Consider the following 23,412-nt stretch of genomic DNA (forward strand, 5'->3'; position numbering starts at 1 on the left):
AGTCTCAGTGCTATCAAGCTATTGCCGGCCACTGCAGCATGAATTCAATCCCTGGCCAGGGAGCTTCCCACATGGCACAGCAGCAGACCTCTCAGTCTCCCCTGCTGCTCCCCTCAGCTGTATATTTCAGTGGCTCTGCCTGTTCTGCCCTCCAACCCCCACACCTCTAGCCTACACCCCAGTTCTTGTATGCATAAATACAAAAATTGTGCATTAAAAATATAATTAAATGCCACCTGAAAGTCTGTGGCTTCTTAAATAATTTTTAAAATTAGCACACTCAATCATCTTTCCCAAATGCACAATTCACAAGTCAAGGTTAAGCACAAGTTTTCACTTCATTGGGAAAAAATATCAATGAGTGGAGTGAACAATATCCTCGTTAGAAATCCTTATATTAGAGTACAATTCAAAACAAATTTAAGCATTATGATTTATAAAATGTACAAGGATGCTGTGAATACTGAATTTTCATTACAAAACCCCAGATTTTCACCCAGTATATTCTTGTCTGACTTTTGGAGGCAATTTTATGTTTTCTGACAGGTTAAGACATTTTCAATCTCAATCACATCAGAACTGACAAACATGATTACAAGGCATTGCTGGCAGCTGGGAGCCAGGGGGCCAGGGTGTGGTGACATAGGTTAGAGATAAGGAGAAAGAATAAATGGAACAAGGTATATGTGGCACCTGTTTTGCAAACAAAGGCAAATATCAGATTCTGTATCATCCTTCCCCCAGGCTGCCCACATGCTAGCAATAACCTTACAACAACTGGGTATTTTTTCAGGTCTTTTGACCAGGGTCATGATCCTGCTGTAGGGTAAATGGAAGTGATTGGGTTCCTCCTTCCTCCCCCCACACCTCCCACCATTAGCATCTATGATCCACACCTGTGGTCTTACACACATGCCTCATGGCAGCACCTGGAGTGTGGTATATGGGCGTGCGTGAGTGGACAACCTGCGCCGAGAGACTGAGCCTACAAGCACAGCAACAGAGGATAGGGCAACAAAGAACCGTGCAGCAGAGTGTAGTAGAGACCAGTGAAGTGACCATGAGAGAACACCAGAGAGCCTGGAAGGAGTGAAGATTCCTAGAGGTCTAGGAGGTCTGCCAGCCTCCAGGCTCCTCAGCCTTCCTGCCTGCCCTGCACCTGGTTGCCTCACTACAAAGGGTATAGAAAAATCATTAAAAGCCTGAAAAACCACTGAGGGCTCCAGGACTCTCCTTTACCCATCTGCCCGGATCCACAGAGAACATGCTCGTGCCATCCTGGTGCTACACCTGGTAACCACGGACATAAAAGCATTTGCCAGGAACTGGGCCTATTTGTAAGATATAAATGGAGTTAAGGGCACTTTTAAATTTGTGCACTTATTTGAGGCTTTTGTAGTTGGTGTGCTCTTTCAGTTTTTTTGGCCTCAGTGTGCATTACAAGGGAGAAGTAGGTGGGAGGTCAATCCTATTTTATTTTTTTTAAAGATTTTTATTTATACATTCAAGAGCTGGGGTACAGGCCAGAGATGCGGGGTGGGGTTGGTGAGAGGATACACCAGAGACAGTGGGGAACAGAACAGGCAGACTGACCAAAGTACACTGCCGAGGGGAACAGCGTGGCTAGTCAGGAGAGGTCTGCTGCGCCATGTGGGTTACTCCCTGGCCAGCCAGGTATGGAACCAGTGCTGCAGAGGCTGCGATTGCTTCACAGTGTGGTGCTTAACCCCCTGCACCACCAGGGAGGCCCCTCAATCCTACTTTAAACATGAGCTCAAGTAGCTAAGCCACAGGAACATTCCCCCACAGAACATACTATTCAAGTCTGGTGTAGCTTCTAGCACCATGGGCATCACCTAGGAGCTTGACAGAAATCTAGACCATTAAGCCTCACCTCAGACCTACAGAGTCAGAATCCACAATTTAATCCCAGGTGATTTGTCTGCATATTAAAGTGTGAGAAGCAGTAGTCTAGAGTCTTTTAAAGAAAGAGTCCATTTTTGAATGCAAAACTGTTATTTCTATAGGAAATGTCTTAAGTTATATAAATTAGGTAAAGTCACTATAGATATAGGATAATTGAGTGAACAGGTTCCAGCTCTCAAGTGGTTCTCAGTCCAATAAGGGGACACAGAAGCAGATAGCAAAGAATTTAAAGTAAAACATGTTCAATACTATGACGATAACAGGCAAATGCTGAAATGAAAATGAGACACTTCAAGAATGAGGTATCATCATTTCTGCCTACAGTGAACATGCCAAGGATTACTGAATTATAATTTACAAATGGCCCAGCTCTTGGGGATATTTCTGGGGTTTAATAAGGATCAGTGTAAGGGCCTCCCCAGTGGCGCAGCGGTTGAGCGCTGGGCCGCTGGGCAGTGAAGCTGCCCGCAGACTCTGCAGTGCCAGTTCGATCCCCGGCTGGCGGCGAGGGTCCCACATGGCGCGCAGACCTCTCCTGCCCCACCTGCTGCTACCCTCAGCAGTGTACTTTGTCACTCTGCCTGTTCTGCTCCCCACTCTGGCTCTGGTGAATTCTCTCACCCTCCTGCGCTTCTGACTGTAACCAGTGCTTGTATAAATAAATGAATAAATCTTGGGAAAAAAAAGGATTAGAGTAACCCCAAATGGCTCATAGAAATCTGGGCACTCAGACTCTAGCCTCAACATTCCTATATATCACTGGCCTCGACCCATTTTAAACCAAGAATAATTGATGTATCTTACCATTTCATGTTAAAGCTTTTTTTTACCTTATTTTAAGGAAAAGAAAATTCTTAATATCAACTGATTAAATAATTGTTTAATCCCAAAGGAAAATCTGATGTCAATTCTGCACACAGAGCAATCGAGCGGCCCTACATGTGCCATTCATAATAAAAGCCCTTTTTTGCAAAGGAACATTTACTCTTGGCTTAAATTTCACTTTCTTAACCTCCTAGTCTAGATTCTCTTAGCACTCTGAACTTTTTGGAATCTTAATAACTGTGAACTAATTGTTTATAAACAATTAGTTCACAGTTATAAACTAACTGTTTATAAGGACTCACAGGATCTAAGTTTTATAGAGGCAAAACTACCAACTGTGCTGATTTTGAAAGACAAGGATTTTAGGTGTGTGGTTCCAGGGAGAAGAGTGGTAGCTATAGAGACAAAGTAAACCCTCTCTTTCTCATATGTAAAATGAGCTGCTTTCTCTACTCAGTGGAATAAATTTTATGTAATTTATCTGTAATAACACCAGCATAACAGACATTTTCCTTTATCTTGTTATTCTTCTTAGGATACATTTTTATGAATGTTGCAATGTGGTATAAATAGGAAAGGAAAAAATAAACTATACAATTGAGCCATATAGTCCAGAAAGGCTGTGGTTTAGATCTGGCTCTGTCACTAGCTCAGGGACACTTGAGCAGGCTGCTTTCTGGACAGCAAGGAGTTATTTTCAAAGAAGTTGATAAAACACTCTGAGGTCCACAAACAGCTCAGTGTTGGGCAGTATCACGTCAGGGAACCAAGTGAGGCACACCCAAATTTTGAGTTCTCTTGGTTTTTCCAAACCAAAGGAAAAGACAAGCACTATCTTGAAACAACTCTCTTTCATTCCATTTTTTTGGCAGTTCAAGCTTGAAGCCTAACTACAAAGATTAAGGATGGTGGCACTGAGTCAATTTAACTATAATAAAATGTAGCACAATTCTGTTAAATTGTGCTACAATTTCCTGTTAAAAACCAATTAAAAACTTTATTATAATGTCCTGCTTTACTACATCTATAAGCACAGGATACAGATCTTAAAATTTAGAGTCTCAGCGACCATTTAGAATATGGAACATGCAGGTAAAAGGACCTCAGCATATCTTGGATTCTGTGTAAGGTAAAACCTTACATAATATTCTATCACCAATTTGTTCTCTGATATTCTTTCTGAAAAGTCAACAAAAGAGGGCCTCCCCTGGTGGTGCAAGTGGTTGAGTGCAGTGCTGTGAACCTGTCTGCAGCCTCTACAGTGCCGGTTTGATCCTGGCCAGCCCGCGAGAATCCCACATGGCACGGCCTCGTGGGATCCTGCCTCGCCTGAGCTTCCCTCAGCAGTGTATTTCAGTCAATCTGCCTGTTATGCTCCCCGCTCTTTCCCTGGTGAATATGCTCACCCTCCCGCGCATCTGGCCTGTACCCCAGTTCTTGTATGCATGAATAAATAAATCTTAAAAAAAAGTCAACAAAATAGCAAAATTATATTATTCCAATAAAAAGGCTAGGGTACATATATTATCCCAAGATTTAAAAGAAGGACATTCCAAATTGGAAAATATGAATTTCTCTTTCTGACTTAGATCTATAAAACAAACATATACAGGTAAAATTTAATCAACAGCAATTCATAAACACTAAATTCTTCTTCATCTGTATAAACACCCTTAATTTAAGATACTGTAGAATCACAGGGGAAAATAAAATTAACTTCAACTTGCATTCAGATTAATTTCTTCAATTCAAAAGCAAGCACACCAACTTCCTATATGACTGTGTCAAGACAAAACTGCTAATTACTATCTATGACATGACCTCTCTCTTGCCTTCTCACTGCTAATGAGTGCTTAACCTTATCTAGTTACATTCTACACGATGTTACTATATGTCTATTTCACAACAGCTATTGTTCAACTTTCAGGAAACATGTAACTTCAGTTATGAAGTAAGTGCCAAGACAGTTTGCAAACACAGACAATATAGGAACTTAGACATTTCACTATGAGAAACAGCTACCAGAGGTGAATTAGGAATACAGTTACTAGTTCTAAATTATAACACTAGATATTCTGGAAGAAAAGAGATATCAAGATACCTAGCAGGATTTGCCATATTAGGATTAGTTTCTTGGCTAGAGATGGGGAGGGGACAGGGCAGATAGTGATGGAGGGCTGATGATTAGAAGCGTGACAGCCACATTCTTTCACATTAGAAGGGTTGCAAAAGCAGCTGCAAGTGATTAGCCATCAGCAGTCTGTGTGGCTTGTCAGAGGACACCAGGCCCCATCAGTTTTTGTTGAATGTACACAGAGATTAAAAAAAAAAAAACTTGAAGATATTCAGACTGAGATATACTCTTTGCAAACTGATTTCAAGGCCAGTCTAAAAAAAGCAGGAACTTAAACATCCTTATACAGTAAAACCGAGAGGTGGGGTGAGGTGAATGGAAACCTGTGGACACTATAAATGTATGGTAAAGTGAAAGGAAAATATCTACAAATGCTCATCACAGTGCTGATGACATAACCCCTAGACAAAATTGGGTGCTATATTGAAAACTTGAGGTAAAGAAAGGGCATTGCTAATAGAAAAGATGTAGCTCATGAATAATATTTTGTTAATATTAACTGTAAGCCCAATAAATCTTTATGCTACACAAGTACTGATTCAGTGAAATAGTAGACTCCTCCAGAAAAGTAGGGAGCAAACATGAGTAAAGCTTTGATGAGTAAAGCTTATGAACACTTCAAGTGAAAACAACTCTGATTTAAAAGCTGTTGGTTAACTCCTCTGTTATGGTTATTCTCAATATATTGTTTAAATACAAGTTCCTATCTGCATAGTTGAAGTTTGAATTCCTTCATTTAAGCATTTCTATTAACAGAGAAAATTCAATTCATCGCCACCAACGAGCCAGTAAATGGAATACCTTACAGAAAGGCCAGCTTCTGGAAACCCTGCTGCTGAATAATGAAATGTGCTAGCAGGCATGGAGAAAATCTCTCAGTGGTTTCAGATTCTGGCTGAAAAAGCAGAAAGTGTTTTCTAGTTGAGCACTTTTCATACATTCTTGCTTCGTAACAATGAATTCATCAACTCCTTAGTCCCTCTAGATTCTAGAGCAAAGTAGAAAATCCAGTTTGTTCCCCAGCAGTTAATCAGTTTTATATTCTAAAACTGTAACTTGGATAACTTACCATTAACCCTCTACTATTTAGTATCCAAGCTCTTACTTCTCAACAACAAAATCTAATACTCTTCTAGATTAGAGACCGGATTTTCTTTATACTATTACAGGATTTCAGGCAGCCAAGTCTACTTTAAAATATGATTCTCTTACTGAAGTCAAGAATTTACAATGAATTTCTGATAGGAGTACACTACTTCCTTAAGGTGTGATGTGAGGAGGTGAAGAAAGTTACATTTTGATGGGAAGGTTAAGACTAATAGTGGACTTCTGCTAAAAATACTCTCATCCCACAAGGTAACATACAATGGTAACTAAGGATAAACAATAAAAGAAAATGTGTTTTGTACTCAAATACTATAATTCTCAGTCCTTATACAGAAGGGAAATACAAGAACTAACAAATAAGTCAGTAAAGTGAAGTTATATTTGACCCTGGTCGCAGTAAACACACAACATATTCTTTAAGGTTGCTTAAAATAAGGCTTTTTGTCAGATGCTACTATTCTGTGTTCAGATAGTCCTGTACACCTTTTAGAGCATGCATGTTTTGGAATTAAGCAGAGCCTGATATTTTAAGCTGGATGATTCCTTGTTTGGGGTAGGGGGGTGTCCTACACATGGTAGAATGCTTAGGACCATCCCTGGCCTCTGCTCACTAGATGCCATAGCATCCTCACTAGTTGTAACAACCAGAAATGTCTCCAGATACTGCCAAATGGAGGGTCAGATCACTCCAGGTTGAGAACTGCAGGTATAAACTACCAACTAGCCTAGTAGTGAAACAGGACTAAGTTTTAAACTTCTGTTCTTTTGAATGACATTTCAAATAGTTGCATATCCAAAATCTCCAGGAGCAAAAGCAATTTCTGTGAATAGCAAAAACAAAAACCCAATTTCAGGCTTATGTACTTAAAACTTAAAATGTTTAAACTCCCATCTCTTTACTCCAATACTCTGACATACTTTTAAATTTAACCTTTTCATTTAAAGTTCAAATTTGAGATTCTGATTTTTAACTTTGTAACTAGTTAATGAAAATGAATCTTCAGTACCCAGATCTTCACCTAATGTTATCTGAAAAAGGCTGTTTCTGCTGGTTTGAAAAAAAAAATCTACCCACAGCAAATCTTAGGTCTCTCTGCTCTTAGAGAGAGGAAGACAGGAAAGAAGCCCCTTGTGCTGAGGGGTGGATAGGGTGTGGAGCTCAGGGCTCTGGCCTGCAGCCCTGTTCCTAACCTAGGCTTTTGCCACAATCTGACAGTGAGTCACTATGGAGAGGAGTGATTCTTAGAACACACCCATTTTTTCTAGACACAACTGGGTCATTTTCATACAAAACAGTTACCAACATTAATTTTTCAAAGAGTTGCTTTTGCATCTTGGCTACTATTTTGTCTTGTGTGGTTAATTGTTTTAAAAAAAGTGGCTTATTGGGCCTCCCTGGTGGCGCAAGGGGTTAAGATGCAACCTATGAAGCTATCCGCAGCCACTTCAGCAAGAGCTCGATCCCCAGCCAGGGAGCAACCCACATGGCGCAGCAGATCTCTCTTGACTCGCCCACTGCTCCCCTCAGCAGTGTATTTCAATCAATCTGGCTGTTGTTTCCCACTCTGTCTCTGGTGAATCCTCTCACCCTCCACACCTCTGGACTATACCCCAGTTCTTGTATACATAAATAAATCTTTTTAAAAAAAGTGGCTTATTATTTATCATTTCAGAGACTGGCTTAATGGAAGCATACCTACTTATCCATTTGGCCAAAATTCTGTAAAGAATGAGGTCTTAAATCTCACTAGTTAGGGCCTTTCTGTATGTATCCACATACACATGCACTACATACACACATACACATTATGGAAATGGATGCTGAATTCACCAATGTTCTACTCTTTAGTTTTGCAGATTCCACTCTTACTGTTACACCCCTCAAAGAGAATGCAAATTTAAGACAAAAGCTATTCATATAAATTCCTATCTTCTCATTCCCTCCTGAGGAATGAGAGCCAAATTATCAGGTTTATTTCTCAAATTTCCATGGAGACAACACTTGGTTCTTCTGTTAGCTCTTGTACTTAAGTTTGCTCAAGTTTAAAAATATTAGTTTTAAAAACCTTCTGCATGGTCTAACGGTCTTTCAAATCTTGAATAATTATGGTTCATTTATCATACTCTAATTGAGACACAGGAAGGCCAATTAAAGGCATTCATCATTCATCCTAGTTTAGTTTAATCATATGTACCTACAGAAAGAAAGATACATGTTTACACAAAACATATGATACTATCTTCAGAAAGAATACAACTTAAAAATGCTTGCTATAGCTCATGTACTGCTATCTTTCAGGCACTAGGAACCATAGCAACTATATCCCTGGGCCCAGCAGACCCAACAAATCACTACACTAATAGCTTATCAGATAGAAAGACAACAGATACATACCATCAAAACTACCTTGCTCAGAAGCAAGGTGCAACAGCTGACTGTATGTTTCAACTGAAGGTTGATAAACAAACACTCCTGAATTGAAGCAATCAGGCCATCCTGGGTCTGGTGCAGCAGACAACTCTTCTCTTTCAAAAAGATCATCAATATTTGCTAGCACCTAATACAGGGAGGAGATGGGATAGAAGAAGGGAAAGCATTATAGGAAAGTCCTGCTATAACAAATCTTTCTTAAGTTCTTCCTAAATTATCAAACATAAAATATGCAATCTACAGCTGGTCATATTATTCAGATGACACTGTAAGGTAGCCTGGACATGCTTTCATCATCACCTGACACTTTGTACCACAGTAGCTTTATCTGAACTTTTTTTTTTTTTAAAGATTTATTTATTTATTTACAAGCACTGGGTACAGTCAGAAGTGCAGGAGGGTGAGAGAATTCACCAGAGCCAGAGCGGGGAGCAGAACAGGCAGACTGATGAAATACACTGCTGAGGGGAGCAGCGGGCACAACAGGAGAGGTCTGTCACGCCATGTGGGACCCTCGCAGGCGGCCGGGGATCAAACCGGCACTGTAGAGGCTGTGGGCAGCTTCGCAGCCCAGCCTCAACCGCTGCGCCACCAGAGGAGGCCCTATCTGAACTTTTATCTGAACACTGTCAGTATTAGTGTTCTTCAAATGTCTAACTGGTCTTGGTTACTATACACATCTTTTCTGTCATCAAAGCCACACTCACCAGAGTATCAGCATCCATGAACACACATTTTGAGTACTGTGTAAGTGACCAGCAATGGAGTTTAGTTAATGTGACACCCAATTCAGGTCTCTTCATTAAGGTTAGATGAGCAGAATCACCACTGTCCAAGACATCTACCATGATGACTTCATCAAAGACAGTTTCTAAAACTTTTCTGTCAAAATAAAATCCAGAAAATAGAGCTTAGTATCTTTTCAGAACAAGTGACCCAGCTAATGTGTCCTTATGAGCCTATCCATCAACTACTGAAGCAATTGGCTACATTGGTATTCTTACATCCTAATTTACTTTAGGAATATTGTGCCACATTGTGTGTGGAGTTAACATCATTAAAATAATAAGAACTGCTTATGATGAGGATAAAGCACTTGGATTAGAGTATTATTACAAAAGAAATGTTCTATTTTTTATTGTACCACTGAACATCAGATAAATTGTGGAAAATTAGTGTGATTCACATTTGGTAAGAATACAACTTTGCAAAAGTCTATGTATGTTAACAGTGATATTTTATTAGAGTTGACTATAACTACTGCATATTTTTTTACAAATGATGTCTATATAATATCTGCAAAGCCTATAATAAATCATTTTTACAAAGCAGTTGACAGAGAACTGACCAAACTGTGTCCCCAAAGAAGGAAAAGTTTACAGTTACCAGGTTGCCCTTTTTTACAATCTACAAAAACCAGCATTTATTATGTGCTTAGCACTCCTGATATAATGACTCACTCAAACTTTGGTTTGAGGTGCAATACTCCTTCATACCCAAAACTAACGAAGGATTTAATTTTGGAAAGTCATCCTGATGTTGGTTAAGTGGCTACACTCAGCCCAAGGGGAAAAAAGTTGATAAAGACAGATCATCATTGAACATGCAGAGCAAAACTGGTATTCTAGTATCTATCCCCCAAACCATACAAAAATAATGTTCTAGTTCTAGTTCACACAGCAAACTTGATTTTTTTTAAAAGGAAATGGTCAATGACACCCTAAACCACAATAAATGAAGGGGAGGAACCTAATACCATATCTGTCTTCTTACACAGCACCTCACAAGTTGACTACAAATTCTGAGACACAGTCTTTTGACAGTTCCCTAAATTACCTTTTAGGAACAAGGTTTTTAGTGTAATATATGTATGTTTATATAACACCTCCTTTTCAGAGGTCCTTGGTCTGTGTTTACATTTTGGGGGGGAAAAAGTCACAAAAAGGGGTTTTCAATTCTTTAGATGGACAGGAGAATGCAAAATAAACACAACACAGAGCTGCTAATGTGCTCCAACATTTTTCAACTTAGTACGAGGAGCTAGGTAGGTTCATTCAGATCCCTCAAAATGTAACTCCAACAAATCAAAATTAACTAACAAATCAACAAAAGCTTGTGCCCTTCAAGGTTGTTTCCCAATACAATCCTAGTTCAGAAAGCCCTTTGGCAAATATTCTAGTCTCTTAAATGGTAAATAAAAATTGTCAACTGGAGAAAACTGCTAATTTGTCAAAGTCACTGAGGTTTCTCCTGTTTGAAACAGGAAGCCAAGTTGTCCCTGCCCATTTTAGGAAGGGAGTGTAAATGAAATGTGACCTCTCACAGGGATGTCTGGACTCACTCACAGATTACCCAGAGAGATCTTGCCTAAGGAAGAAATCATTCTCTAGCTGGGATCAGTTAGAGCCCAAAACAGAACATAATCCCCCCCGCGCCCCCCCCCAAGGAATCTTGGTTGGAATATCTTCCAAAAGGTAGGAAGAGGCTTCAGATCCAGGAAACCTTTGCTGAACAATTATCCTCTTTCTCTACCCAGTCCTCAAGCCTTGAAGAGAGTAAGGCCTCATATGAACTGGTGCCATTAACAGGAGCCAGGCATTAGAGCCCCACCAACCAACAGGACAGAGGGATCCTTACCTCATGGAGTCTGAGACCTGTGGGGTGGCAAGCACGACCAGCTTCCGGGTGGTTCTGTGCTGTTTGAGGGACGAGCCCAGGACCAGGGCCCCTTTGGCGTAGGCATCGTTTGTGGTCAGCGTCACAAAGGCCTGATCTTAATATAAAGAGAAAAAACACACTCACATATAATTCCTACCTCAAAAATGCTACCGCACTATCCTTCCTAAGCAATAACTTGGCAAAACTGTCTCCTCTGTGATCAACTTACTGTACTCAAAAAGGAACAACCTCTTGATGGTTGAGTGGGGAACACAAGTACCCACTTTAAGAATGATTTAAGACATACTTTAGCAGGAATATCTTTGGCAATCTTCTAAAGACTGACTGAGGTAAATCCAATTTAGAGTTAGACATGCTAAATTCTCAGAATAAATGGTAACTTAACACCCAGAGGGTGAGCCTTAGGCAATTAACAAGTGATAGTGAAAAGAACACGTGATAATGGAAAGATCAAGCACAGTTTCTGTTTCTTCTACAAGATACCACAGACAGCGTTTTCAGTCAAGTTCAAATCCAAGAGTCTCCAGTGAGACCATCTGAAAGAAGTGGCCATAAACTTCATTTTGGTGTTCACATTTCTGCCAAGGCTCATACTTGTAATACTGTTTCCTTATTCTAGAGCAGCCTCACATAGTCACCTCTCAAAAGATCAACTCTGAGAAGCTTCTGTCCTTGATTTTTCTATCATAGTGGCCAACAGCTTTGTTAAATGGATTCAGGGACCACTTCACAAACTCTAACAAACCTGTCTCCTTTTCTTTAGAGAAGCAAGCATACTCTCTACCCTCTACCCTAGGGTCCCCCAACAACCTTTATCCCTCACACATAAAAATAACCAATCTCCAATAATTGTGAGAACAGAAGGCAAACAACTTAACTTGGTTTTTCTTCCTTGTAGAAGGAGGCCCACTCTCCCAAGAGCACCAACCCAACCTTTAGGATTTCTCCAGTCCATCCCTGGACTGAGTCCGGGGCATGCACCATCCGGTTGATGGGCAGCCAAACATACAGGATACTTAAGATCAAGCGCTGGCCGGGGTCACTTGGGGAATTGTTGCCCAACCAGAGTGTTGGGACATTTTGTCAAGAAGTCACTTTCTTTCTGTCTTAGGTTTCCTCATTCTCCTTTGCCTAGTGTCCAATGTGGAGGCTGGAGGCAGTAGAAATGCCATTGACAAGTGAAAGGACTTTGCAGTATGTCAAGTGGGCTGGCACGCCCCCAGCCTCTAACTTGAGGGGCATCCTCACACAGTAGCAGTTGGACTCTCTCCCACGCCGGTCCATTATTTAGTTGTGGAAAACCCTTTCAGTCACACTCTAGGAAAGTGCACAACCCTGATCTGCCACTTGACATGCCCAGCAACCTCTGCGTGTATTTGTACTTGTTCCTTCCACCCCTGCAAAACGGCAACCTATTAGTCAGTGTAGCCCAAGGGTATTTAATCGGGGGTGTTAACTCTAAAGCTTTTCAGATTCCAGGGATTCTCTGAGGAACATTTAGTAAGGTAATATTCAAGGACTTCAGGAAGCAACAGGAATGATTTCCAAGACAAAGCAGGGAATCGGACAAAATGCTCAGGAACACTGCGTAGACCACCCAGACCTAGCAAACCCCACAAATGAGCAAGAGAGCCGAAGGGCAGCTGGGTAGGAGAACAACCTCCCCGGAGATGACTGACCTCCGGTCACAGCTGCAGAGTCCGGCAGCTCAGCCGCAGCCACAGCCCGCTACTGGCCTCAACAAGGGGAGGACCAGTTACCTGGAGCTTCCCGTCCGCGGAGCAGCTCGCCCCGCGGCCCCTACACCTTGCAACAAGTGGCGCCGCGGCCCGAGCTCTCCCCTGGCCCCCGGCTCGCTCCCCGCGGCGCTCGCCCGGCTCCGGCTTCCAGCACCCCGGCTCGAAAGGACTAAAAATAGGCTCGACTCGGTGCCAGAGCCCGGGCCCGCGGCCGAGGAGCCGGGCAGGGGCCGCGGCGTCCCGCTCTCGGGGCCGCGCCTTCCAGGGGCTGCAGCCCGCGGGAGGAGGGGCGGCTCCCCGCAGTCTCGCCGGGCTCGCCGGCTCGGGTCCCGCGCCCGCGGAGGAGCCGGCTCCCCGCCCCCACCCCCACCCGGCCCGCTGCTCGTCCCCCCTCAGGGCGAGCGCGGGGGACGGGCGAGAGGACGGGGGCGGGACGGGACTGCGGCGGAGGGCCCGGCTCTGCCGGCCGCCCCCTCCGCTCCCCCGCCGGGCTGCGGGCTGCGCCCCGGCTCCTGGGGGCGGCGAGACCGCGGCTGACGCAGGAAGAGACGCGCTCGCGGCCGCCGGCCTGCAACTTGGCGGCGGGGCCGGCCCGGCCGGGCGCCCCCCCGGGGCGGGGCGGGGGGCTGCGCGGGGCGGGAGCCGCGGCCCGGGTTCCGGCGGCGGGGCGGGCGCGCGGGGCGGGGGGCGCGCGGCGCGGAGCGGCGGGTACCTGTCATGGTGCTGCCGGGGCCTCCGCAGCCGCAGGCCGGGGCTCAGAGAGGCCGCACGGGAGCTCCGCCAGCGAGGAGGCGCGGCGGGAGCCCGGCCGCCCCCGCGGCTCTTATAGCGGCCGTCACGTGGCTGCGCACGCCCCGGGCGCCCGGCCCACCCCGCGGGGAGAGCCGCCCTGCGGCGGGGCCTCCCGAGCCGCCCCCCGCGCTCGCTGCAGCCCCACTGCCCCGGGTGAGGCTCCCCGGACGGGCTTTCCCAGCCTCTGGTCGTGCAATCATGGGGGACCTACTTGTCACCGCCTAGAGAAGTGTCCTCCCGGAGCCCGGGGTTTGGAGGGGGCTTGGAGGCATCAGACAGGTAAACTGCCCAGGAAGCCAAGGGTGAGGGAACCTTAAAATAGAAACAAAAAATGTTAGGTCACTCTGGTTATACCGTCATTGGTCTGAAGTGCATGAATTAAACGTGGGAACATAGTGTAAAACTTTCTGAGGCCTGGAATCTTGTTCTAGCAAGCAAGAGAGCAAAAGCATTTTCAAGGACTTAAACTTGAAACTGACTCCACTCTTCAGGCTATGGGGAATCTGCTGCCTCAGGGTGAATCAGCCTTTCAGCCCACACTAATGATCAAGGAAGACGATGCTGAAGATTTCAGCAACTCGGTACCTGGCATTTGCAGCTGCATAGTGCATTCTTCAGAAATGAGGGATGTGATTAAGCATTTGCTGTCCTCTGCACATAAGTAGCATCGCCATATCTTTGTTTTTAATGATGCTGATTCTCTGCTCGTACCTGTACAAACTAATTCAAACTTGTGTTTGTTCAAATAAGTTTAGAGGTATTAACATCAGAATCAAAAACTTACAAAAAATGAAATGTAGAGACTAGGCATTCTTATTAAAATATATGCAAAATACCTCATTAAATCTAGGATAATGTTTCAGTAACAATCTATGTGACATGGGAGATTTGTTCCAGGGATGGAAAGATTAAAAATAATAATAACAACACATAATCTCATTTTTCAGTCCATTCCTTTGACAGGAAGGGATGTGAGGAACATAACAGGTGCTAAGAGAAAGCTGTTACCGTGTGTGTGTGTGTGTGTGTGTGTGTGTGTGTACGCGCATGTGCGCACTACTTTTCCGCTTTGCCTCCACACTCTTCATTCTTTAATAAGCTCACTTAATTTTGCTTGTCCCAATTTATTTAAACTGATTAACAAAGTTTAATATTCATGTTTCAAACCTGAATTTCCAAGCCTGTGGAAGCACTTCCTAGTGTTTCCATGATGGTTTGTAGTATTGTCACAGGGCAGGGTGAGGGGCAGCCCATAACCCCCAAACTTGCCTGCCCTAAAAAGTTTCTGCCATCCACCGCATTAAGACAAAACATAGTCTAGTGCATAAGACCTTTTATGGAAAGTAACTTTATAATTAGTGAATAATACAGAAAAGACAGAGAATAAAGATTACAAATCAAGCACTGGAAATTAACTTGTCTTCTCCTGGGGAAATGCTCAGCCAAATAGGGTTGGCCAAAAGCACGGCCACTGAGGCCCAAAAACCTGCCGCAAGTCTAAAGCACATTCCAGGATGGACACATCAACTGTTTCTGATCGGAAACAGCCAGACAAGTCTGCAAGGAAAAGAGCAAAATCAAAATCAAGATAAAAGCTGCCATTGTTAACCTTCCTATGGTCTCTCATCCACATCTGTTTCCACCAGTCCAGGAAGTGCAGCTTCTTCACATGTCTCTCTGCTCCATGTGCCTCCTTCAGGTCTCCTTCAGGCTCTCCCTCCTTTTCTGCTCCAGTCTCTTCTCTAGCTTCTTTCCCTCCCTGCTCAGCTCCAACCTCTTTTGAGTGGGGCAGGGAACCTGGAACATCCCCTCTTCCTGGAGAGCACCCTATTACATAAAGTATTAATAGAAAAATATGATGAATTTTTTCAGTTTAATAGGTTCCCAAAGCTTCTGCATCAGTTAGATATTTAAGGGTTCCCTTAAATCCTCACCCCTACTCAATGAAGTAGATGTTATAGCCTCATTTTACAGATGAGGAAACATGACTCAGAAAAGTTAAATTATTTGTCTGTGGTCATATCAAGTGAACAAGGTAGGATTAAAATCATGGTGTTTTGATTATGGCAAGACTATGACATCTCTGATACACTGGTGCCATTGAAAAAGCTAGTAAGTATGGTAACTGTGGTTGAGTAATGTTGTTTAGGTTAATTTATTTCACAAAATCTTGAATTTGTCACTTTTCTAGGAAGTTGAGAAATAGCTCTCTAATATAACACATCCTTCTCTCCATTCCTCCCACTGAACCCAAACACACCAAAAAAGCAGCATATAGTACAGTTCTTTGCCAATGATAATTGCTCAGTAAATGCTAAATGGAAGCTGAACAGAAACTTAACCACATTAATCCAAAAAAGTAAAATCCTTGAGAATAGTGATTTACTTGCAAAGTTTTACTGGTTTCAAATAAATTTTATCACTATTTCCTAAAGTGCAGATCTAGACTTTCTATAACAGAATTGCTTAAAGCACATGTTAAAATGCAAGTTTTGTTCCTAAACCCAAACTGCATGAATCAGAATTTTAATGATAGTGGCCTCCCTGGTGGCGCAAGGAGTTAAGACGCAGCCAATGAAGCTGTCCACAGCCACTGCAGCAAGAGATCAAGAGATCGATCCCCAGCCAGGGAGATACCCCACATGGCACAGCAGACCTCTCCTGGCTTGCCCGCTGCTCCCCTCAGCAGTGTATTTCACTATATCTGCCTGTTCTGTTCCCCACTCTGTCTCTGGTGAATCCTATCACCCCCCCATACTTCTGGCTTGTACCCCAGTTCTTGTATGCATGAATAAATCTTTAAAAAATAATTTTAATGATAGAACCCAAGAATATGCATTTTAAATACCACTTTTCAGGAGACTCTCTAGAGTCATTCCTCTTCCCCTAACCCCATGTGGTAAAACCTCCTGGTTAGATGGAAATATGGAGGTGAGGGCATAGTGGATGGGTTTCTACCTACCCCTGTAGCCATTTTAGGCCTGCAAGAGTTGGTGCTCTTTAAGGAATAGAAAGGCTGTAAAGACATACCTTGTTTTATTGCATTTCTCTTTATTGTGCTTCACAGACATTGCGGATTTTTCTTTTTTTCTTTTTTTTTTTTAAACAAATTTAAGGTTTGTGGCAACCCTGTGTAGAGTGAGACTATTGACACTGTTTTCCAACATCATGTGCTCACTTTGTTTCTCTGTTACATTTAGTTAAGGTATTGATTTTTTAGATACAATGTTATTACACAGTTAATAGACTATAATATAATGTAAACAACTTTTATTTGCACTGGGAAACCAACAATTCTTGTGACTGGCTTTATTGTGATACTAGCTTTATTGAGGCAACATGGAAACAAACCTGCAATATCTCCTAGATGTAACCTGTACTTGAATTTTACCTACCTTAGGGCAGAGAAAATAGAGAGCGGGCCTTCCAGGTCTGAATTGTTCCTTTCCATATGGCTAGGTGGACCTGGAAGAGTGAGGTTTCCATCTTTCATCCAGAAAACCATGTGAAACTGGTGACTCTCAATGCCACCTGCTGCTCAAAGCCCAAGGAGGGGCTTTTGTGTGGTGGTGGTACTGGGGTCAACAAGAAGAACTGAGGACAAGTAAAAGAATAGAGAAGCTTCCCTTAGGACAAGCACCTAGCCACTCCATCCCCCAGTCAGTGTTTAAGTAAAAGTAGTCACCTCTCTTCTTTCCCTTCTTTCATACACATTTACAGAAACAGAAAGTTTATAGTTTTTACTATGTAGAATCAAATAGTGGACATTTTGAAGTTGTTACAAATGTTATAAACATGTCATAAAGGAGGGAGCCACTGCCCAATTTCCCTGAGGATGTTATACTGAGCTTCAGTTATGCATGACAGCCTGCTTCTCAAGTTTAATATGCACACAAATGGCCTGGGGATTTTGTTAAAATGTAGATCCTGACTCAGTAATTTGGAAAATCTTTGAATATCTAGGTGTTTGAACATTCTGCAATGTAAAGCGCTGGGAGTAGTGGGTAGACACACACACTCTAGTGAGACAAATGTTTAAGACTTTCGCTTCTTATTTTTTTTGCCCATGAAATTTGAAGGACCCTAAAAATATAAATTCAAAAGGTAAAGCTTTAATCTACATGAGTACACATAAAATTATTAAACATTTAAAGGTAAGCTACATGCATATATTCAGCACGATTGACTCCAAATCCATTTTTAAAAAATATTTATTTATTTATTTGTACAGGAACCAGGGTACAGGCCAGATGCACGGGAGGGTGAAAGGATTCACCAAAGACAGAGCAGGGAACAGAACAGGCAGACTAACGAAATATATTGGTGAGGGGAGTAGCGGGCGCGACAGGAGGGGTCTGCTGCGCTGTGTGGGACACTCGCCAGCTGGCCAGGATGGAACCGGCGCTGCAGAGCCTGAGGACAGCTCCACAGCGCTGTGGCCAACCACCTGCGCCACCAGGAGAGGCCTGACTCCAACTTCCTAATTATGTATTATTTAAGATAATGCTGAAATCAGTTCACATTCCCCTGAGTACACATACTAATTGATGGTGGGAGCAACTGACCAGGAAAGATATTCCAGATCAAAGGGCAACCTGCTGGACTAAGACACAAACAGTTCCCACAGATGTTTAATGAAATAGATGTAACGCGGGAACTACCTACCTAAAATTTTGTTCTATATGATAACACGCAAAATCTGTACATGAAATTGTTGTCAGTAATTAGAACCCAGTGCAGTTCTAATTGGAAGCTTAGTTTCAAGAAATATTATCCTTGGAAGCCCAAAGTGGCTCATTCTTCACTCAAGAACTAGAGTCCCACACTCTAAAAGTTGCAGGGGTCTGGTGACTTGTTACATTGCCTTTCAAAAAAACTTTATTGCGATATAATTCATCTACCATGAAATGCATCCATTTAAAGCATACAATTAAATTTTTTTTTAGTTTATTCATAGAGTTGTGCAAATACTACCACAATCCAAGTTTAGAACATTTGCATCACCCAAAGGAAAACCTGTTCCTAATAGCAGTTACTCATTCTTCCTTTCTCACTGAGTGCCTGGCAACTACTAATTTACTTTTTGTATCTAGATTTGTCTCTAGAGATTTTTTATATGTTGTGTTTTGTGGCTGGCTTCTCTCATTTAGCATATTTTCATTTAGCATATTTTCTTCCACATTGCAGCACATGAAAATTTTTTTTCCTTTCTGTTGCTAAATAATATTTTATTACATGGACATACCACATTTTAGTTATCCATGGCGTGGGTAAGTTACTGATGGATATATGAACTTTTTAGTTATTATGAATAATGCTGCATTGAATATTTATGTCGCAGTTTTTTGCATCAATATATGTTTTCTTTCTTTTGGATAGCTACCAAGAGTAGAATTGATAGGTTGCATGGTAACGTTATGTGTAACATTTCACAAACTGCCAGGCTGTTTTCCAAAATATCTGCATCATTTTAAACTTTCTGACCCATGAATGTGGGTTGCCTTGTCATTTACTTAGTTCTTAAATTTCTTTCAAAAATGCTTGGTAACATATTACCTTTTAAACCACATAAGAAAACTTACACAAATTAAGATTTGTTAGCTACACAAAATGCACAAGTATAGAAGCTGATTAATATTTAGTTTTTTAATTGCAGTTTTTAAATTTTATATTTATTTATTTTTTTACATCGTTGTTCATTTTTTTCCCCATGTCCAGAATTTTTATTGGCGTGCCATCATACAGACATGACTGACAGCCTATATGGCTGACCTTTAGCCTGTAAACTCTCTGGGGGTGGAGCTAATACAGCGTGATCCAAACCATCATAAATCACAGACTATCTGTTGTGTCCCAAGTCCCTTAAGTAAAGTCACTTCCATTAAGGCCTAGATATCACCTCCCTGTAACTGAGGGCAAAGAATTTTTTGTTAATTTTTTTTTTAATTTATCTATATTTTACATCATTTTTTTTTTTTTGCATAATGTTTGCTTTCTCCCCTCAGGTGTCATCCCCATAAAATTTCCACCACCAAATCACCCATGAACCATCACCATAGTTTCTTGTGCTTTTCCCTCTCCTTTTTTCACCCCACATCCCCACCAGTGATATGTCTCAGTTCTATAGTTTGCCGCCTAGTTTTGTCAATTTTTTTTTTTTTGGACTCCTTGTTCAGTCCCTATATTCCATCAGAAACCATCTGATGCTTTTCTTTTTCCATCTGACTTGTTTCACTGAGCATAATCCCTTCCAGTTCCATCCATGTTGCTGTGAATGGCACGAGCTTATGTTTTTATATTGCTGAGTAGTATTCCGTTGTGTATATATACAACATATTTTTTTAAAATTTATTTATATATGCATACAAGAGCTGGGGTGCAGGCCAGAGATGTGGGAGTGGAGATGAGGGGATTTACTAGAGATAAAGTGGGGAACAGAACAGGCATTGACTGAAATACACTGCTGAGGGGAGCAGCAGGCGAGGCAAAAGAGGTCTGCTGCGCCATGTGGGTCACCTCCCTGGCCGGGGATTGAACTCATGCTGCAGTGACTGTGGATTGCTTCATAGTGCTGATGCTTAACCCTTTGAACCACCAGGGAAGCCCCTACATCTTCTTGATCCATTCACCTATTTTTGGGCTTGTTTCCGTATCTTGAAGATGATTTTTGAAATAGCTGTTAGATGCTCTAAATTTATATTCTTGACTAAAATCTGATTATCATTGAGATGTAAAACCTTGGCTTTTTGCCCTGTCACAGACAACTTTTAACAGGACTACATTTTGCATTATCATTAGCAATAGCTAACACATACCTGATTCTGAGTTTCTTAAATGTATTTATTTAACCTTCCCAGCAATGTAATGCAGTAGATTGTATATAACCCCTGCTTTCGAGGTGAAGGACAACTTTTTCCAACATTATGCAGCTAGAGTTGGGATTTGAACCAAGTAGCCACTCTCCTCAGTCTGCACACTAACCACTGTTTGGTACTATGTGTAGGTGATGCACTACTTAAAAACTGCAAGCCAATATGTGTACAGTGAAAAGTAACCCTCCCCTGACCCTTTTCCCCCAGCCACCATTTTCTCCTACCTAGAATTTCATTATGTTCTTAGCATTTACTGTCATTTTAAGCATGTCACAGAAAACTCATAATTGTAATTTTTTTCCCTACATTCTTGTAAATATATTTGCTGTCACACAATTTGCTCTTTTGGAGTCTGTATGGGAAAATTGTCACACTGATCTTAGTACCAGAAAGAATGTTGCATCTCCTTTATATTTAATTGTTTTCTTTTTCTTACAGACATTTGAGTCTTATATCAGTACAGTATTCCCCCTTTCTGGCTGGCCATTTAGAAGCTTAGAGTAAAATTTCCAGCTACTTCTAGTAGTTTTTTAGGCACTCTACACTGCACTTATTTGTACTTGAACTTTTTTCTTCAATATTATTACCCTTGCTGGATTTATTTATGGCGTTGCTTGAGATCCTAAGACCTGGAAAAGGAATGTAGAATTAATAATTGAATAAATGATAAGAGGTTTCCAGAGGGAGTACGATATGAGGGTGAAATTTCAGCTCAACTGAGTGACTCTGGAGATTTTTATAGTGATTTGTCAGTGAAATGGCAATTCTATAAATTAGAGTGGCAAAGTTACTGAGGCCGATGAGGGAACAACCCTCTGTCACTAGTTTAAAATATTTTTTTTTGGAAGGGGTGGACCCTCGCCGGTGGCCGGGGAATGAACCAGCACTGCAGAGGCCTTCGCAGCCCAGCGCTCAACTGCTGTGCCACCAGGGGAGGCCCTAGTTTAAAATCTTTGAAAAACTAAACAACTGCTCCAACTTTGATCTTACTTTTTCTACTGATACTACCAGTAACATAATAGCAACATGATAATGACCAAAAAGGTAGGCTAAAGTTAGGATTTTTTGCCATTGGGATTGCACTGAGTCTGTAAATTGCTTTGGATAGTATGACCATTTTGATAATGTTTATTTTTCTTATCCATGTGCAAAAGATAGCTTTTCATTTCTTTATTTCTTGTTCTATTTTTTTAACAGTATTTTATAGGACTGATAAAATTTCCAGTAACACAGAAAACAAAGGAGAATATAAACAATGGGGACTACCTCAAACTAAAAAGCTTCTTACAGGGAAATGATCCTATTTAATCTTTACAACAACCCTGTGCAGGCAATATTATTAGGTTCATTTTATACATGAAAGTGATGAAAGGTTAAGAAACTACCTTCAGAGTGTAAATATGTTAGTGTGTAGACTGAGGGGTAAACTAACGCCCTTAAACTTGCACACCATCTAATGGGTTCTGCTATTGCCACATAAACACAAAACATACTCTCAATGAAAAAACTTTAACAGAATTAATGTGCATAATAGTTTTCCATTGAGACATCCAAAGTTACCCATTCCCTCGTGAATAAGTGCCCAAACAGACTTAGCTCAAAATGGGGCTGCTGAGGCCTGAAAAGTTGCCACATATTCAAGTCAGTTCTGGCAGGGGACCCCAGAAAATGGGCAGAAGGGGTCTGGCAAGTCTGAAACAAAAGGAGGAAAACTGAGGTCAAAGTCAAGGTAATGCCTACCATTCTTTTCTTTGATTTTTTTTTTTTAATTCAGATAGCATTGGTTTACAACACTACATACATTTTAGGTGTATAGATTCACACCTTTTCAAATTATTTTACCATACCACACCCATCACCAAAATACCAACAATATCACGGTCCAATGGACCCCCTCTACTCATTGCTCCCAGTTGTTGAAGATTTTTGAAAACAAACTTCTTAATAGAGCACCATGTTTTTAGGAGATTGGGGCATCACAATTCTGTTCCTTGGGCAATTATAATAATGTGTAATTCTTGGAACCAGAATATTTAATCCTGTTGTTGTTATTTATAAATTGAATAGGAGTTCATGTAGAAATGGAAATTTACTTAGTCTTGGTACTTAAACTTTGTAAAGGATATTTAAGGTTTTTTCCCCAAACATTATTTGAAGCCTTCTTTTTTAGAGTAAGGTGAAAGTAGTGACTATTTATTTTCTTACACACATCACATTGGTTTTTGAGATATGAAACGCTTCCTTGCTTCTGTTTTGTATTACATGGCTCTTAAATATATGCTTCTGGTTGCTTTACTTGTTTCTAATGAACTTACCAGCTCTTTACTTTTGAATTTTGTGGGTAATGACTAGATAATACATTTGGTTGCCCAAATATTTCAGGTTCTGTTCTGCTGGATTATTGAGATAATTTTTTATTTGGATTTAAACAGCTTAAAAATTTTACTGAAGTACTAGTCATATTAACACTCATTGGCAAGTATTTAGGACTCACAGTCTGCTGATATCTGTGTTTGCAATCAATATTTGCAAGATGTTTACAAACGAATAGTTTAAGTATTTGTAGGCAGACTGATTGTACAATGTGGACTGATCTTGCGCTAAAGATTTTTCTCAGCAAGTTCACATCAGAGAAATCCCCCCTGCAGAACAGGATCTTCCTTGAACACTACAGAGCTGAAAATTGTCCCCAGAATTTGATACTGCACAGGACTATTACCAAACAGAGTGATGAAGTCAAAACAGCATGGGCACAGTACATTATTAGGAGGCACCCATTTCTGACCTGGTCAAAAGTTTGGGAGAAATGATAGTATCTAACCTCTTTAGGCCTATCAAAACCCAGTATATGAGGGCCTCCCCTGGTGGCTCAGCAGTTGAGCACTGGGCTGTGAGGCTGCCTGCAGC

General features: G+C 41.6%; 1 protein-coding gene across 1 annotated transcript in view; it reads right to left on the reverse strand.

Annotated features, from left to right (window-relative positions):
- Positions 1-13,627, reverse strand: part of GYG1 (glycogenin 1) — a 46,109-nt gene extending 32,482 nt beyond the window's left edge. The window contains exons 1-4 of the mRNA XM_037525825.1: positions 13,554-13,627; positions 11,061-11,196; positions 9,131-9,305; positions 8,388-8,550 (exon numbers count right to left, since the gene is read on the reverse strand). Of these exons, the coding sequence (XP_037381722.1) occupies positions 8,388-8,550; positions 9,131-9,305; positions 11,061-11,196; positions 13,554-13,560 (481 nt within the window). The 5' untranslated portion in view covers positions 13,561-13,627. The remainder of the gene's footprint in view (positions 1-8,387; positions 8,551-9,130; positions 9,306-11,060; positions 11,197-13,553) is intronic.
- Between the last annotated feature and the right edge of the window lie 9,785 nt (positions 13,628-23,412).

The sequence above is a fragment of the Talpa occidentalis genome, unplaced genomic scaffold, assembly GCF_014898055.3.
Source record: "Talpa occidentalis isolate TD23 unplaced genomic scaffold, MPIMG_talOcc4v2.1 talOcc4.4, whole genome shotgun sequence".
NCBI lineage: Eukaryota > Metazoa > Chordata > Mammalia > Eulipotyphla > Talpidae > Talpa > Talpa occidentalis.